Source organism: Orbicella franksi, chromosome 7 (genome assembly GCF_964199315.1).
Source record: "Orbicella franksi chromosome 7, jaOrbFran1.1, whole genome shotgun sequence".
Classification (NCBI taxonomy): domain Eukaryota; kingdom Metazoa; phylum Cnidaria; class Anthozoa; order Scleractinia; family Merulinidae; genus Orbicella; species Orbicella franksi.
In genome coordinates, this window is record NC_138151.1 from 26,972,069 (window position 1) to 26,990,903 (window position 18,835).

At 39.5% G+C, this 18,835-nt stretch overlaps 1 protein-coding gene across 2 annotated transcripts; it reads left to right on the forward strand.

Moving 5' to 3' along the window:
* The first annotated feature begins 13 nt into the window (after positions 1-13).
* Positions 14-17,958, forward strand: LOC145493248 (uncharacterized). 2 transcript variants are annotated; one of them, XM_081472672.1, is made up of 2 exons: positions 14-6,648; positions 11,124-17,958. In XM_081472672.1, the coding sequence occupies exons 1-2, from the start codon at positions 6,543-6,545 to the stop codon at positions 12,251-12,253; spliced, it is 1,236 nt and encodes a 411-aa protein (XP_081328798.1). In that variant the 5' UTR covers positions 14-6,542; the 3' UTR covers positions 12,254-17,958. The 2 variants fall into 2 exon arrangements, with proteins under 2 accessions (XP_081328798.1, XP_081328799.1); XM_081472673.1 differs by having other exon boundaries at positions 14-3,647.
* The last annotated feature ends 877 nt before the right edge of the window (positions 17,959-18,835 follow it).

Here is an 18,835-nt window from a genome sequence, read left to right on the forward strand (position 1 = left end):
AGAACGAAGGAGGTACAGATTAACAAGAACGAATGAAAATAGTGGAGATCAATTGCTATTGTTCTCCTGGCTTGAGTTGTTTTTTTCTGTTTCTCTTTTTCATTCACAACGTCTACCTGTAGATTTTCTCATTAACCAAATTTGCTGAGGGATTCCGTGCAGAGAAAAGAGCCTCAGTGTTATTATTGTACGGCCCTCGCTAAGCACGGAGCCTGATACGAAAATGTCCTCTCGCGAGCCAATAATACGCCCCCACTGCAGGCTACACCATCCGCAGTCTTAAATTCTCCTTGTGCGGCGCTCGGTTGAAACGACTTGATATCAACAGATTAATTCTCGTAACTATTTCCATAAATTTCTATCAGTGTTAGTTGTGGGAATTTGGTAGTACATCAGCACAATACCTCTTGGTTGATGATTTTCTTTTTTCTCTTCACCTGCCTGGTTGACAATGTACAGATTTTTACAGGAGAAAATTCATGTTGATCTAAATTAGCCCTGTCACCAAGCGCATGCATGTAGTTTGTTCTGTCAAAAGTATAGCACATTCATGACTTTTTCCCTCAATTTATGAAATGAAAATTTAATGAGTTTTAAAAGTTGCGATAACTTGACCTTCGCATTTTCAAGTTTGTTCACCTTGCCATCCATTTCCTCTTTCGTCCTTGCTAGTCAGACTCACTCGATAATGCCTTCTGATTGTTTGTCGAGTGTTGCTCGACAAAGCTAGATAAATTATTGGCTCTTTACGTTCTAGGTCATTCATGGTGTATTTTGCTCCTCTCAACCATCTTTCTCCGACTAAAACAGTTCTCCTTCAGTCATGTCGCCCTATTGTCTCGACCCCTCGCCGACCGAAGTCAATCCTTAGCGGCGATAAACAAACCTCTTTGCTCGTTAAATTATTTCGTGTCCTTGCGTTTGCAGGTAACTTTTATTTAACTTCCTCTTGTCTCAAGAGGCAAGAAAGGCCAAGAGCGCGACATGCAGTCGCCAAGCCCGTTCCGCTATGTGTTAATAGCCCTGGTAGGGTTTCAATTCACATGGCTCTTTTTGGCTTTGGCAGATCACGCAAACTTTTCAGCGGTTTCTTTCTTGCATTTCTAACTCAAAAATCAGTTGCTTTTGATCTTATTTTACTCCTTCCAGATTTTTCTTCGCGAAATCTGGCACGAACTTCGCTATTTTGAGAAGTTCATTTTGCGAGAAATCAATTACTTATCTACAAGTCAGGAAATATAAATACGCTATTTGGCTTTCTACACCCCCAGTTTATAAATATCGTATCGTTAAGTCGTGGGGGCGTATTGTTAACGAAATGGCCAAACGTTATCGCTTTAACTTCTCGTATTTCTTCCTGAAAGCTGCAAAACCAGTAATACACGCAAGCTTTAGATATCATTTGACACACACTTTATCGCTGATGATTTGCAGTTTCCTAAAATATTATGTTTTCCATTTCTCCTTCCTTGTTAACCTACTCCCAATCGAAATTTATCAACGTGTTTAGAAATTCTTAATTGCCGATTCTAGAGTTGGTTTCCTAATTAAAATATTCTAATGTTTGTTACCAGTACAGCTGAGTAAAAAGAAGCTTAATTGAACCAACGCTGCTGGAAGTATGTCTCGGTCAGAGAATGCTCAGGTCTGTAACTCACTGGCAAGTTTATGTCAATGAAGAAAAAATTTTATTTGCGCGTGCGTTAACTTGTTTTTACACGCGCAGCCTTGCTCGCATTTATTTTTATTTTTATTTTTTTTTTTACAAATTTGTTCTTGGATAATTTGGGCTTTCTTCTTGCATCACTGTATTTTAACGTCTTGCTAATGGAAGAATTGCTTAATACTTAGTCTGTCTCATAAATTAGTCAAGACGATTATTGAAAGCAGCTGAAAAAGGAGAACTTGGTCGTTTCAATGGTCCTAGGTGATCTTGTGGTTGTAACCGAATACCCGAGTCAAGATGGATTAAAATAATGTTCTTTGTTCCTTTTCAGTGAGTGTGCAAAAACAGCATTCTTTGTTCTCTTTACAAAACGTGTTTTTAACGCGGTGCCTTGCGATTTGCTGTGAGAATAAACCATATTACAAGAGTGCTCACGTACAATTTTATCGGTAAGAAGAAAGCTTGGGAGAACATCTCTCGATGTGCAACGTTCGTTCGAAGATGGCTTAGAACTACAGCCTAAGCACTTCTCTTAGCCTAAGATAATTCATTTGGAATTTGTTCTTATTTATAGTTCTTGTCGAGCTTTTGCGAAAATTCTTCGTCGTTGACATCTCCACCCAGAATAATTAATGTGTTGTAGAATAATCAGCAAAGAGATCTAAGTTGTTTGATAATGTCGGTCTTTCGCGAGACTAGTGTTCGGTTTTTGAATCTACGATGTAGTCAGAAAACATTTCCTCCTTAAATAAAGTAAAGTTTAAAAAGAAATTCTAAGCAGTGAATTTCTCGATCGCTTATTTTCTAATTACGGTATTTCTATATCCTTTGTTGTTCTCATTAGACACACAAATGCACAATGTACATTTCAGAGAAAAGTATTTTAAACAGGATTTTCGCCGCTTAGCAGACCATGAAATATTTTCTGGTGTCTAAGTGCTGCTACACCCTTGCAACGTAAACACAAGGTGGGGCATTTTTTGCGGCACGTTTTTCGATTGCAGCCAAAGCAATAACAATAATGTTATTTTGAGTCGTTGCTGATTGATGAAGGTTTGTGGCTTTTCAAATGGGAACTGTTCTAACCGCCATTACATTAATCGCTCAGCCATCATGGCCATTGAAAACTTGCACGCTTGGAGAATTACCGAAGAAAGGTACTCTCGTTTGGGCGCTCTGTGTGTTTTTTTTTTAAAGAAAATCATTTAAAGCTGTGGGGCTTTGTTCCTACCTGTTCCAGCTCTTTCCAAAGCATTTCTTATCGAGTTGGAATGTATAATGCCCGAAACATCTTGACCCCAAACAAGATTACCAGCGAGAGATTAGAGTTAACGGGTTGAAAACACCGAACCGTTAATATAAAAAAAGACTTCATGCGTGCACTGAGAGATGCCAAAGGTCGAGCATTGTTTCGCTTTGAAAATCGTTTAGCACTTTAGTAAAGGGCAAGGCCATGTCTGTAGCGCAACTCTTGTTCTCACGAATACTCTTCCATGAATAACTGTCAAAAAAAGCAAGCCACTTGAAATATTTCCATTTAGCATATGTCTAGTTTTCTTTCTCGAATAGGGCAGAATCTCGAGTTACATCGCCTGCGAAATGCACGCTAGCAAAGATCAAGGCTTTCAAGGTTCTACTTCGCGCGTTTGCCATAAGGCATTAATAACAGCTTGTCGCAGTTTTTGTGCCGACCTGTCAAAGTTTGCAGGGAATCATTTTTTTTTTATGGAAATTTCGACTTCTGATTATCCGTTGCGTGCATGTTGATGAACATGGGCTTTTCTTCGTTGACAAGTCGGCGGAATATAAAAACATCGGTTATCGAAAAAATCTGACGTACTCTTTCACGAGATTGTCAACGGGTTTGCTGTACTCACGCGAGGCGTTTGGCCGGTCTCGCGCAAATGGACTTTAAACACGCGCCCGAGAGGATTGTTTACAGCCATCGAATCGCCTATTATATCAAACTGCTTTCCGCGATGTAAGTAGGTAATGTTTACAGGTGCCATCTGCTCACATCTTGAGTATACGCCGATGGACATCCTGGTTTAGTTAAAAGGAAACCTGTATCAACTAACTTAGTATTATTACCCTTCTTGTTTACATTCTCTTTTTATGCTGGTTGGAAGGAAGAAACATTTTTTTTTTTGCATCCTCCACGCGCACGAATTTCTCTCAGAGAATAATTCCACATTTCCTTGATTAACTCATTTCTCTGTTAAGATGTGAAGTTATTTTCGCTTGTCGGCGGTCTTTCTTACACTATGCAGGGTATATTAAATAGGTAATATAGCTTGTGATTAGTTTTTCATTGTTTTGGCTGTAGTTTCGGTGGGAAAATTGTCTATTTTGGTCATGTGGATTTTTTTGTAGTGGTGCTTAACTCCTTGTGCTGCAATGTTAACGCGAACCCTATGTTTTTCTTGTTTTAAAATCTATTTGGTTTACTCTTTGGCAAGTGTTGTTGCGGCTGTTTAGAATTTAGCGTAGTGTTTTCCTCGCACAGCATCTGAAATTAAATATTCTTTCGCTTGACTTGCTGAAAGCGTGTCGTGGTAAATTTGGCACGAGTCTTAAAGTAATTTTAATAAACCGCGCCGCAAAATTAAAAGACGCCTAGAGATCTCCCCCTACAGCTGGAGGCAAAGGGTTTAATGAGATCGCGGAGACAAAATAATTTGTCGTCAATAAAGCCAGTTGCGAGTGAGATGGAACCCTCAGTGTTTTCTGAAAAACATAAATATTTGGCTTGCTCCAAATTTTACACCACGCCCCGAGAAATTAAGCTATTGAATTTTTTATCGCATAACATTCTGTGTTTCTAAAATTAATGCTGGTGTTCGTTCAAAACCAAAGGTTTTGTTTGTTATAAAACGGTCGGACCGGTTGCTTGGAAGAAAAACATTCACTTAGGAAGCTTTTAGTCGATCTGCGAATTTGATAACAATCCCTGCAGGGCGCGAAGTCGAGAAGAATAGAAAAGCATTTAGTCTTCAAAATTGTGCTGGATTCCCCGACGTGAGTTAAAATCAAAATGAGCATGCTATATTTTTGTTGTTTTGATTGTTTTCTCGCCATTCTTTGTTTCTAGACGTGTGGTTTTTGAGCACGACGGGAGGTGCAAGACGTATCGCTTTCCATTCATCTAGTGGCTTAGTTACACGCGCTTCCATAATAAGAATTTACCAGCTTGAATTGCTTCCTTTCATTCAGCAATGGAGAAACACCTTTTAATATTTCTCCAAAACAGTGTAATGGTTTGTAAGGAAAAAATTGCGCGTCATAATGAAAATAGTAGTTTCCTTTTAAGCCGTCATAAAGGAAATCGAAGATTTTTCTTTTCGATCGTTAAATTAAAATAGAAAATTTGTCAATGCGCGTCAATTTCTTGACGTGAAGTTAAATGGAATTGTGCTCTGTTGTTCAGCATCGTGAATATTTTTCTCAGCAGAAAAACCACATAGTAATTTATTCTCGCATCAAGCGTGAAAGTCAATCATCTTCTTCAAACGTGTAATTCACCGTGGACCGTAGCTTTAATCAGTTTTTAATCGTGTAATATGCTGAAGTAAAATTAAATTAACTTCGCGGCCGGTGAAATGAATTTTGCGAGCGTGGTTTGGCGTTTTATCGTGTTATCTGCTACATATTACGAGCAACAGGAGGCCTTGTCGCTCGATTTGCATAAACCCATCTAGTTCTCGCTTACATTTTAATGAAGTTGGCTGGCAAAAAATAAACCCAATAGCCTTCACCCGTTACGTTAGCATTGTTAAAAGCAACTACCGTTACTATGAATGTGGAGGATATCGTGGACAGAAGGAAATTAACGAAGATAAATCACTTTTAGTGGCGCATTTTGCTCTCGCCTGAAAGCATATTGAATCGGACAATCGCCTTACACGAATTAAAAACACTATTCATGCTCCCTTTTAAAAATTAAACCTTACAAACACGTAAGACAAACAGTAAATGAAACCCGACTGCCAAGTCAAATTGCATCTCTTTTTCCTTTGCTTTGTTTCGCCGTCTTTGCCTAGCGAAAGAAAAATTCTCCATTTCGCTCTTGAAAAGAAAAAACTCCGGGGCTATTTTTCATTCCAGATGTAATTATAATGATTCGATGGACACCTAGGTCCACAGGAACAAAAGATTTAACAGCGTTTTCTGTCGTTTGTGAATTACAATTCCATTATCTGAAAAAATACTACTACGTTTTGTTTGCTAACCGAAATAATTGGCTTTTGCCTCGAAGCTCCTCCTCTGCGACATTTGCGACTCCGGCTCAAGAAAAGTAGCGAGAAAAAATTTGCGTGGGATATCCGAGAAATTTTAAGCTCAACCGTGTCCAGTTTCAGCGTGGTTTTGACGTTTAAGGTGACTCTTCGAGAGTCAATGCTCGGAAGGGAAATTTTAATTGGGGGGTTCCACGTAAATTAAACGTGATTCCAGCCTTTGTTAATGTTTGTTGTTTTTTGATTTTTCCATTGTTAAACTGTGTTCCCGACTCTACGTTGGCTCGTCGAATGATTGATAGGTGCTGTACATTATAAATTAATTAACATTGTTTGGTGCGTAACAATATATCAGATGATCACACCCGCGCTTCGGGGAGAAAGAATAAGCTTGCAAACAAGGTAACGGTCCTCGGGCCTGCGACAGCCAGCCAAGCTCGCTAAGCGTGTATGCGGTTTAAACGGCCTTGTATCAAACCGTTTCTCGAACGCGCGATATCAGCGGCGTGGTTTTTCTTCTCGACTAGCGTCTCGCTTCGTCAGTTTCTACCCGGTAGATCTGAAGCAGTTTTGTCTAAACTTTAAAGAAGTGGTTTCCGTGGTTTACAGAACTTGAACATACGTTGGCCCGCGCCGGCAAGATGCCGAAATCGTTCTTGGTCAAGAACAAGAAAGCAGTGCGCCGCACTGAAGATGGCGAGATCTTGGAAGGCGCGATGTCTGCTCCGCGAGAAGAAAACCACTCAGGTAAGACCATGAAGAACTGAACTTCCCTTTAAGCCTAAAATATTGTTCATTCCTTGTTCTACTTGACCCTTTGACAAACGATTTTGTTCGCAGTTTCTTTCTAACATTTCCTGTGTGATGTTCACCGTTATAAAGTGTCACAGAATTACGGGCGCAGATGTTGGTGGTCGAACGGTGCTATAACGGGATCCATTTTTTATTTCTCTCACGTAAAAATGTCGCCTTTTCGAATCTACGCCTTCAGGCTGTGTCTGTGGTCGTTTATGTTGCCTTCGAGATGGGACTTTTAAAGGCCCGAAGTGTTGTCCTCGCGGGGTGTACAGAAAGCAACTTCAAAGAACAATAGGGATATGTTACTACAAATAGTAAACCGATGCTTATCGGCAGAAATCACAGCTTTGGCAATTGGTTTCCGTTTAAGAGCTTTTTATGATCGCAGGGAGAAAAATCGCGTTTTGGCGACATAGGTTTTGATTTTTCGGGGGCCGAGGAGGAGAAGCGAAGATTTGGACGCGCTCAATGTATTCCGGTTTCAACGGGCTTAGAATTGAGGTTAAATGCAACGGATATTCGATAGGGCCCTGTTTGTGCCACAACCTATTACACGGTAATGTTTGTAGTCTGTGTGCACGTAAAAACATACGCTGCCTAGTCACGGAAAGTAATTCGAAAGCTTTCAGTGATTACATTGTGTACACTGAAGGCAAAAACACAAAGCCAATGACAGCCGCATTCGGCGCCGAATTGATTTCTACCGCTTAGCTGGCTAAATATCGCCCCGAATAACAGATAAGTGTTTTGGTCTCGTCGTAAAGATAATCAGGAAAAAAGAATTCAACAATGCAGATCATTGATTCATTCATATTCAAATTTTGCACTGTGTAGTGATAAACGCCATTTCACAAAGAGACTAATGGATACATCAATTGACGTACAATGAAGATTTTGTATAGCGTTTAGAGCATAGCGCGTGGCTTTCCGTTAAACAAAAATATTCCGTCCGGTTCCTTCCTTCGCGATCTTTTCCACGCTGGCGTTGTTCCCTTTCCCGTGAATTTCTCTCCCCCTCGTTGGAATCGTTCACGAAAATTTAGGGCAAGAAATCAATCGATCCGGTCGCAACAATTATGGTTAATTTAAATTTATGTAAATTCTCATCACTTAAAATGCGAGATCTTTCAAATGCTGTCCATTTCTCGTGGTTTTCCAAATGACGTGTAAACCGATTCTCTACTTGTCAATTTCGCTGTGTTTAGACGCATTATATCGAAAACAAAAACCCGGTCGGCACTTTTGTTTGGCCTTCTCTTTTTCCACGCCTTTCTAAGCAGCTTTCCAGTGGTTCGAGTCGGTACAAGACAAGACTCATAACACTTAACTCGAGCATTTTTAGGCGCAAAAGCACCGACATCTTAAACATGATCAGCCGGCCAGCAGCCGGACAAGGACATTTGAGTTGCGAGAACACAGCAGATGTTCTTACTTCTAATTCTTACTCTTTTGGCCGCAAACTTGACAGAAAGGCTACTTAACCCCTTAACGTAAATGCCTTTCGATCAAAGGCTTTTCTGAAAAGTAGAACACTCGAGAATGTGCCCAGTGGTTTCCGCATAGGTACATAGTCGATTTAAGACAGGACTGGTGCACGCTTCTCAAGATTCGAAACCACGAGTTCGAGTTTCGTAGAAACAGATCAATTCTTCTCGAAACTTTCACGCGGGCGTTTGCCGATTTTAGCTTGTCAGTTCGCCCCGGCTACTTTGGGGCTCTCTGCTAATAGAATTTTAATTTTCACCACCGTGTTTGTAAAGGTTCGTCCTAGGTGATAGATTTCATTTAATAAACCACTTTGTGATTGAGAACATTGCAGGGCTTTTAATTCAATAAATTTTCTTTTTCTGCGAGGTGTCCAAATTAATGAAATTAGAGTGACTCAAGCCAGCTTTAATTGACTAGAATAGAAAGAAAGGGAGCTGGAAACACCCGACCCATCAGCGCCAAGTTTGTTCAACGAAATGCAAGCTTAGAAAATTACTGTACCCGAACGGAAGAGTTCCCTTCCTGTGTTGTCACTTTGTCATGCGAGATAAAGAACTCAGATCACAATATGATTTTATGGACTTATTGTGTGGACAAAACTCGCGCACTCTATAAAATAAAATTCTTTGTCTTTGATGTTAGAAAAATCGACAATTCATATATTTTTCTCCGGCTGTTTGTTTACTTCACAAACTTGTCTTTAAGTACCACGCACGCTTCAGCTTTTCTCACCAAGATTTTATGACCATTTTGTAGACTCTTCTTTCAAATGTAATTATATATTTCCTCTTAACTTTGCCTTTGAGCATCGATAGAGGTGTGAAGATTTTTTGCGAGTATCGAATTTTATATCTGAAACGAAAAGTCAAATGGAGATAGAAGATTCGTATCTGTCGTGACACCGTGAACATGGCATAAAATCAAAGTTTTTAGAATGAAACCTAGCGTGTTGAAATTACATTAAAAGTAAATCCACGTTCTTTATAATTGTTTGCTTCCCTTTTATAGATTTTTTAAAAGATAAAAATGAAGTCTTATCCGCGTAAGTCACAAGTTAATTCAACATCTCTTGCTTTTTAAGATCATTGAGAAATCGTGTTTACTTACAAATATTGTCTCGTTTCGTTTTTGAACCAGAAACTGTTGGATCCAAATCTTTCATTGTCGATACATTTTCTCGAGTTACTTTAAATTGGACTAATTCCACAGACAGTGGAAACTGTTGTACAATTTTGTTTTCGTACCTGTATAAAGCAACTAAAGAATTGTAGATATTTCCGAGAAAAGCCTTTTGTAAACTTTCATTTCTTCTTTTCATGTAATACAAGCTAGCCACGAGTTTCAGTTTTAAAAGCGTGATGTTTCTTGTTTTGAGCGTGATGAAGAACTTTGTGATACAAGTTTTCACCCTTCGTGTGCTTGAATTTGTTAGACAGAAAATTTCTGTTACAGGTGGGATTAAAATTAGGTTGAACGCAAATCTTTTCATATGAGCCATTCATTCAAATAGGCAAAACCCTTCTTTTTAAATGTTGTCATGGATGTGCAACTGTTCCCTCGATTTCTTGCGAGCCGAACAACCTTACAAGTGACCTTTTACCGTGTACAAACGGAACATTCCATTTGGGGTCCGTTTAAGCGAGTCCTAGTTGTTTGTAAAACCCGGGTATCGGTTTTTCTGTGGTTTGAGCTCGAAAGATGTGAAAGCCGCCCTTTTGTGATAAAACGAGTTGTTTCGAAAAGCAATTTCTAACAGATAACAGATGATTGGAAATTACGAAACAAGGTCGAGACGCAAAGAGGAATTAGCTGCTTCATGTTTTGACAGAATGACAAGGGTTTGTACTCTTCGATACAGCGTTTCTTTCTAACCGCAAAATGTGATATTGCAAAAACGTGGCACTGAAATACGATACGATACTGACAGCGTTTTTATTCTGGTTTCATGAATCTGCGTTTTATTCTCGCAACCAGTTTTGAAATTAGTTTTTGCGTTGGTGTCAAAGATTCTCAAGAGTGTAAAGTGTTATGCGGGTTGAATGCGTAAAATAATAACGTGGATTCGATGAACAGTTTCACCCTTTTTTCTGGTGACTGAATTGTCTTTCTTTATTAACGAACACGTGGGATAGCTTGTATTCGATTGCAGAATGAAATTAAATGAAAATATTTGTTCCTCCTCCCCTTAACAGGTTTCATCGGGTATTTAGAAAACGACACTGAAGAAAAGAAAGTTTTCTTGAACTGAGCGAAGCAGTATTTCATTTATCCCTCGAGTAATCTTGGAAACCTTTCTCAAACGCTGCAGATGTTCCTTGTTCATTATTTATTTCACAACACAGCTAAATTGCCCAGAAATCTGAAAAACCAAAGGTGTTGAAAAAACTACCCGTGGATATTTATAGTTAATTTAGACTGTGAGCTTATTAAACCTGTAGCGACAAAACACGTTCAATTTGTCGAATGCGGGTATGCTAGCTACAATTTGACATTTTTTTATGATTCCTTCTGTGTACAACACCCTGAAACACCTTATTTACTCAAGATCTTGCCTCTGTGGTGAATTTTTTAAGAGCACGTTTTTCTTTCGAGGTTTTTTTTTACACCTTTTATTGATAAATTTTGTGAGTTTTTTCCTTTAGATTTCTCTAAACGCATTGTTTGTGTAGTGAATTGGGTGACTTTTCATTGAAATAAAATTCTTGTTATGTGCAAGTGTTCTGGAAGGAAGAAATTTTCTCAACGCTTGACGTAATTTGCAAAACTGAGCTATTAAATAACTTGCCATCGTGTTGTTATCCATGATTCATAACTTCCAAAAAATCGAAAAGATAAAACACTTTTTCCTTAATTAACTCCTGTCTGCTGCTAATGTTTGTTTTGATTTTACGAACGGCAAATAATTCACGAGAAATCCTTCTGTGGTTCCTTCTCAGATGAAAAGCCTACTTCGTCAGAAGAAATGTTAAAAGCCGAGTTAATTGACGAGGAGGAAAAGACCGAGGGGGTTGATTTCAGAGACAGCGCATTAAGCAAGGGCTTGGAGCATGAAATGGCGATTTCCATGCCAAGGTTGAAATGTGAAGGCGACGCCTTCTCCGCTGAACGAGTTGAAAAGCGAGAAGCGACAACTGAGCGGGCGAATGGTAATGATCTGTTTTGGTGGAGTAGCTTCAGCTCAAGATATGAATTACAAAACCTTCCCCCACCACCTAAACTTATCAGTTCCGTGCCGAGAAACGGTTTATCCAAAGTACACCATGCCCATTCGTCGGACCAACATTCTGTCATTACTTTGAATCAGAGACATCACTTTCCATTAACAGCCAACAGTTTCGCCGTTGTTAACTTCCACGACCACAGGGTACCATCCATTCCCGAATCAATACCTGTTCGTGCGTCTTTAGATGGGCTTCGTGAAGTATCGTTGAACCTTCGGCATGTTTCGGATAGTCATCGGGAGTCCTCGCTCTGCCCAAGCATTCCACAGCAGGCGTCCGCTCCGCAGTTTAATGGAAACCATTTCTTCATTCACAGCCATCCATTTCTACCACCATCTCACCAGCAACAAGAGTGCCTTACGAATCTCCAAAACAAGGACCAGGACAGAAAGACTGGCGAAAACGACGAGACGAAATACAAATGCGAGATTTGCAACAGTTCGTTCACGCTCCAACGCCTGCTCAATCGCCACATGAAGACTCACTCCTTTTACAAACGGTATCACTGCCAGTACTGTACCAAAGGCTTCAATGATACCTTCGATCTGAAGCGCCATATAAGGACACACACAGGAATAAAGCCATTTAAGTGCAGCCGATGTGACAAGTCGTTTACGCAGCGTTGTTCGCTCGAAGCGCACCTAACACGCGTGCACGGCGTGGTACACAAGTTTGGTTTCCGAGAGAGGCGCTCGAAAATGTTCGTTTGCGAAGACTGCGGCAGCACGTTTACGGAAAATTCCGATTTTATGAAGCATCTGCACGAGTTTCACCCCGAGACTGAGAAAATCATGAGGGCGCGGAGAAATGGAGGATTTGCTCAGAAAATTGCAGGTGATAACTGAATAAGATATGGCAGAGGTTACAGCATTTTAAGTCTATTAGTTATAAATTCTTGATCGTCTTGTAAAGAGATATATTTCAACTGCGAATGGACAGTTCAGTTAAAATTGAACAACACTCTTGATTTCAATCGAAATTCAATTCAACTTTCTTCTTCTCTCGATTCGCGACACACGAGAGAAACTCGCGTGAAGTGTTGCATGTTTCTCACGCGTGTGTTCTTTTAGCATTTAGTCACCAAAAGTATATTTTTTGCGATACGCACCATAAATCAAGCTTTCTAACAATAGAGAGGGCACCGTGGACATCTTCATCTTTCTAGATCACAGCAATTATACATATATAATGGTTTGCATTAGCGCAATGGTACTCGTCAAAGACAGGAACCCATTAAGAGTGAGGATACTAAGGCTGGCGCGGGTGGAAATGGATTACACAATGGACAAACTTGAAAACGCCAGGTTCACGTTTTCAAGTTCCGCTCGCATTTCTTTAAAAATCTTGTCGGAACGTTGAATTCCCAGTTATATCACGGAGTAGGGCTAATGTCATGAAAATAAGCAACATGTTCTGCTTTATGTGTGACATTTTTTCAACAAAGCTGCTCAGGAAAATAGAGTGCATTGTTTTTAGCACTCTACCTCTCGCTTTTTTCATTCATTCCTTGACGTTCTCAGGGAAAGAACACAAAGGTCGTAGTTTAGTAATACACGGAAAGTATTCTTTCTGAAATTCGGTGAGATTTTTTCTAAGCTTTCTTATACACCCGTCTGTGTAGTTTCCAGCTAGTTCAGTTCAGGTTGTTCACTTGCAGTGGAGAGAATTCGAATCGTTCTCATTCAACAGTCACTCGCAATAAATGTTTAGTCTTTTAGCCTTAATTGATAAGACTAAATCCTCTTACTTTATCGAAGAATAATTTATCCCAGAAATATTTATCATATTTAATGAGCCCAATGTTATGTTAACGTTATATAAAACCCAGAGTTACAGATATTAAATAATATTTCAAATTTACATACTACATTAGTTGTGTTTTAAAGTGTATTCAAAACCTTTTCAGTCGTTCTGCGAATGTTATTTAACCACAGTTATTGTAATGTCGTTCATTGTGTTCCAATTTCGCCAGCTGAAAATGTTCTCCTGTTATGTAATGTATATAAAATAACATTCGATCAATTTTGAACATCGATTGAGATTGTAAATTTCTTGAAGATTGAAAAGAAAGAGAATACAAGAAGTTGCATAATTTCGCGTTTGTGAAGCGTATGCTGTAAAATTTTGGGAAATGTAAAATTGTTTTGTAGAAAAAATGATTTGGCATAAGCTGCTTTGCTGTGATTTTGGTTTTCGAGGGGTTTTACTAGACTTACACTGCACGGAAAATCACTTTTGCTGTCGCGATGAAAGATTTGGTCTCACGATTTTTAAAAACGTAATTAAATGTAGATTTAGATGTAGAAGTCATCTTTAATTAATTTGAAAAAAGTAATAGGCTTTTCGCGTGTTATGCCCTTCCTGGCTAAAATGGATTTACTTAATGCTCTAATGTCTCGGCTATAATACTCGCTCTTTTCCCACGACCTCATAAGCTACTGAGCTTTAATTTTAATCGTTCTTAAATGAAGGTTGTCTGTCTGTCCATATGGTCTGTCTGACAGTAAATGCCTCATGTAGTTCTTAGAATCACGAACACTATCATGCGGTGTTTAATGTTTCTGTTAATACAGTTTCTAAACTGCTGACATTAATTATAATCACTGAAATGCTCGCGACGAAGCTAAGATCATGTGCAAAAGGGCGGTAAGGGCCAGCCTCGTTCTCAAGAGCTATACTGAAAATGAGGCTTGAATAAGGCGGACTTTAGCGCAAGAACAACCTTTTGGGGTCAAACTCCATTTGGACTAGACTCAAATGCAGAGCGAAGGTGATTTTCTTTGCAGTGTGATCTTTATTTAAATAAAAGGAACGCTTCGAAAACGGCTAGCTTTGTATATCCTAAGCCTGCTGGACTGTATAAACGCATTTTGTGGTACTCTAGTACTACTGCGCAGCAGGTTAAAGGGGCTGTGTCACCAGGTTGTCACGTCAACAGACTCATGCTTCAAATCTAAGCTTGCCATGAAAGGACTAGAAGGAACTACGCCTCATTTCTAAGGACAAATTAATTTACTCGTCAACCTAATCTTCAAACGGACACGATTTTACTTTCACATTTATGTGTTGTTGTTGTTGTTGTTTTTTTCATTTGAAAATCAAGTTGTATGCTAGAACAAGTTATTCGTGCAACGTAGGTATGTAGCCAGACGGGAATCTTCAATTGGGAAACATTGTCCTGATTTACCGCCAGATTCTCTAAAGTTACATCACAAGATACCGACGGTAATTAAGGAGAATTTTTTTATTCCAATGTTAAGACCAGGTGACACAATTCCTTGAACTCTCACAGCATTCTCTGTCAAAAACGCAACCAAGCAAAATTACTCCTTTAGTTAGACAGCTAAACAGTTCACATTCTAGGAAGCAAAACTTGTGTCGTTCTTCATCAGATGCACTGCAAGCAGTAAATAATAAACAAAAATATCAGTTTATGTTGTTGCTTAGTTTCGTTTTCTTGTAGCATGGAATCTTGTGGTTTAGAAGGGTATATCAGCCTGACCCATCAGTCCGAAAATATTAAACTTAACAACCAGGCTTCGGTTGTTCAGCGGATAAATCACTATCCAGTTGGAAACGTAGTTTGTTTTGCCAACACTTATCCCCTGGATAGCGTTGTACATCCTTTAAACAAGTAAAGCTGGTTTCTGTTGTATTAAACAACTAAGAGTATTCCTACTTATCCCCTAGATGGCATGCAAGTTTATCCCGGGTTACCGCCCTCCGCCCCCCACCTCCAGCATTAAATTTGCCGGTACCAATGATTTACACACCTGGGCGGAGAGAGACACTATGAGAGTAAAGTGTCTTTCACAAGAACACAATGTAAGGTATGTTAGGGGTATTTTGCAAGTTTTTCGTTCAGCATCACTGCCAACGGGCGTTGTACAGGGTCTTGCCCCCCTCTCCTTTCCATGCACAACTTCCGCAGACTAGGAATTTAGTTAGCAATAACCATCTCCTTCTTTGGTCCTGTAGTCTTGGCCAATCTCAAACTGTAACTTGAAATTGAGTGAAAGTTCTTTTAAAAAAGTGGGAGCTAACGCAAAATAATACCAGAATTATGCACAACCAGGCCGGGCTAGCGCACCACAGGCTTTCCTTTTTTTCTCATAGCGCACTATACGAGAGCAATTGGGAGACTGGGAGTGAGCAAGAAAGCCCGAGTGGGAGGTGGTAGTGAGTGAGGAGTGCGGGCAGTGATGGGAAGGAGAGAAATAGGAAAAGAAATTTCTCTGCGTTTCCTCTCCTTCCCATAAGTTCCCGCGCCCCTCCTCACTAGTTAAAATGCCTTTTGACCATCGCGCGGGCGACTGGGGACTAGGCAGGGGCTAATGCTTGAAACTTTGGTTGTACCTGACAAACTAGTCTCAAATTCCCCCCGGATAAGTAATACGTATTACGATCTTTTGACCGGATATTTGTATCAATGATGATAGTACCTTAATCCTTATGGGTTAAAACGAGGCAAGTTTCGTTTCACCTGCCAGCTCATTGAACAAACAAATCAAAGTTTTTTTGCAAATGAAAATTATTTTGACGGCTTTCTCTTTTGTCTATTTTGTTTCTTTATCTTATTTGGCAAGAAGATGCAAGGTGTCCTTTCTCTTTTTTTGCAATATTTTCTGCCTCAACAGCTGATTCTATACGATAAAATTGCTTTACGGATATATTCGTCAACTGTGTTTAATCAGTTGCCAAATATCAAAGTGTAACTAAACGGAGTAATTTGGTTCGTACCCGCGGATCACTATTCGAGCCACACCGAAGCACTATTCCGTACGTGTTGTGTGTACATAAATTTTTCCTTTTCCCTCGCGTAATTTTACAGCGCGGGTCTTCTAGAGGATGTCCCAAAGCTGGTACCAGGGAAATTAATCTCCACCTTCGTTCCCAGGGTCTTTCCGCAAATACAACAATCGCACGTGTTCACGCGTGGAAAGCGCGCGTGGGAAAACCACATAAACCGGTCTTGGTTTGAACATTAATAGTTCGGGTAGAGCAACATTTTTTGCTTTGATTGGTTTACAGGGTGCGTTTAAAATTTTTTCAGTGTGCGCAAACTGTTGAGCTTAACTATCCTATTTAAAAGTAACACTCGTAAATTTCAAATCTCTCTTGTAAGTCAGGCCATTGATGGAGACATGCATGCCAATTTGCAGAAAGGAAAAAACTTCCAGTTACAATCCCCAGGATATTTTCTTTTTCTTCTTTACGAATTACCGTTCTTCCCCCAAATTTCTCTTGACTCAAAGAACGAAGGAGACTGCGTGCGGATTCCAGTCCCGCTCTGACCCCTCAGCTGAAGTTGTTTCTCAGTAGACCCTAGTTCAACTCCTCGGTCATGCTTGTAAATAGCCAACTGGTCTGCCTCCCGCCAGTAGCCTATCATGTTTAGTTGATACATTTGTTTCTTTCCGTTTAAGTGGCATGCCTGTGAACTAGCTAGGTGTAGCTAAGCACATTGACCTCTATAGACAACAACATTGAACATTTTCATTTTTTTTTTAAAAAACGAAGCATCAGCTCCTGAGCAGGCCTGGTGGAGTGCGAAGGCAAGTTTTAAAGTAACTTTCTGTGACCAGAGATCTGTTCGCCTCGTCGATCTGTAATTTCACGTTTCGAAATTGTAATAAGTCCCGAACAGCGAGATCCAGTGAGATCTTATGACAAACTACATTCGAGTTGGAAAGAAATGAGGGTATATGATGAGCTTAGTAATGAGATAAGATAGATGTTAATCTATCAATGACACATGCTACTGGGAAACATAACATTCCGGAGTTAGACCTGTGAACACGGAGCTGATGTGAAACCGCTCCAAAAGTTTTGTGTTCAAGCTTACTTCTGCTTTATTGCTTGAGGTGGCATAATATAGCAGTTTACCTTGGCCTTTGCTTAAGAAGCAGCAAAATGCAAATGTCTTCAAATCGTGATTTTAATTCTCCTGTATCAACCTTGTTTCCATGGTGATTGTCCCCCCTCGCCATAAGAATGAGGTTGAACTTCATTGACAACGTCGTTCCATTCGAGGCCGTTTCTGTTTTGTAAATAGAAAAGTGTTTTCCTCGCTCTCCGTGGTATTATTTTCTCCTTGTTGCTTGCCTTCTGGCAAGAATTATTCTATTACTCCACGTAAACTTATAACTGCCCGTCTACCAGCAGGACTCACTCTGTTGCACTAGTTATTTTCCGACTGCACGTCAATTTGTTCAGATCAAAGTAAATCGACGGACGCCTTATATCTTAATATTAGCTTCGTAGCCAGGGTGCTGATATTAGATTTAAAATAAGTTCGTCAAGTCGCTGGAGCGAACAGACCAGTACAAGTACCGCTCGCGTCCGTCGACAGCTTGTCCCATTACACGTGATCTGACGTCATCCTCTGACGATTCGTGACGTAGCATGACGCCAATATTAAAGTCATCATACACCCACGTTATCTTTGAGTACTTTGTTCCACTTACTAAAAGTAAAAAATAAAATTGATTCCGCACTTGTAGAGATTGAAATTTATTTTTAACCTAAAATTGAGTGTTTCTATGGTTACTTTCATGGTCTGCTAAACTAAGTGACAAGTGGATACAGACTTCACTTACAAATTTAGAAACTTTCAAATATAATCTCTTTTGCGTTTGTAAGCAAGGACAAAAAGGGCCATGCAGTTATATAAATTGCAAGAAGTTCTCATGGAGACAGCTTGTTATGTATTTATTATGTATTTATTTATTTTTTAGTGGACCTCTCCGGTTCCATGGTCATCAATAAAAATCAAATGTGCAAATGTCATCTTGTGAAAAATCACAAACGTTTCGGACATTTCTTCTTTGTTTTTTCTCTTGAATTTATGTATCCCTTCAAGCGTTGCGCATCAACCGGGAAGAACAAGTTACTTCGTTTTGTTCATCCTAAACATTTTTTTAGTGAATAATGTTGCTACAACACATGAGTTGACGAAATCAGCCTAACGACGTTGGTCTTGATTTTGTGGAGCCTTGCGGACTCCAAAGGAGAGGTTGTCAAGAGAGAACAGAACATCACAAATAACAAAATAGAGTCTGTTTTTGTAACCTTTTCCTCATCCGGTATATGTTTGTTTAATATTGACGTCAGTTTGCGGAAGAACCTTATATTGCCTGTGAAAATACTCATATGCTATGAAGCGAAACTAAGAAAACATAATGACACCGCTTGTGTTGAAGAAGCTCATTCACGTTATCTTGAGTTATTTTGGCCATGTACAAAATTACCTTTAAATTGAAGGTAAACTGAAAAAAAAAGTTTACCAAGATAGAAAAACACCGAAGACATAATAATAAACCTCTAAGGAACAAGAATGGTTAAGGATGGAAAAGATTGACGCGGATTACAAACGACAAACTTCACAAATTTAAGCGAAACTTTGCGAGATGTTCACATCCTGACGT

Coding starts and splice junctions, on each gene's coding strand:
- LOC145493248 (XM_081472672.1), top strand. CDS start 6,543: ATGCCGAAATCGTTCTTGGTCAAGAACAAGAAAGCAGTGCGCCGCACT. Junction 6,649..11,123: donor GCGAGAAGAAAACCACTCAG/GTAAGACCATGA, acceptor GTTCCTTCTCAG/ATGAAAAGCCTACTTCGTCA.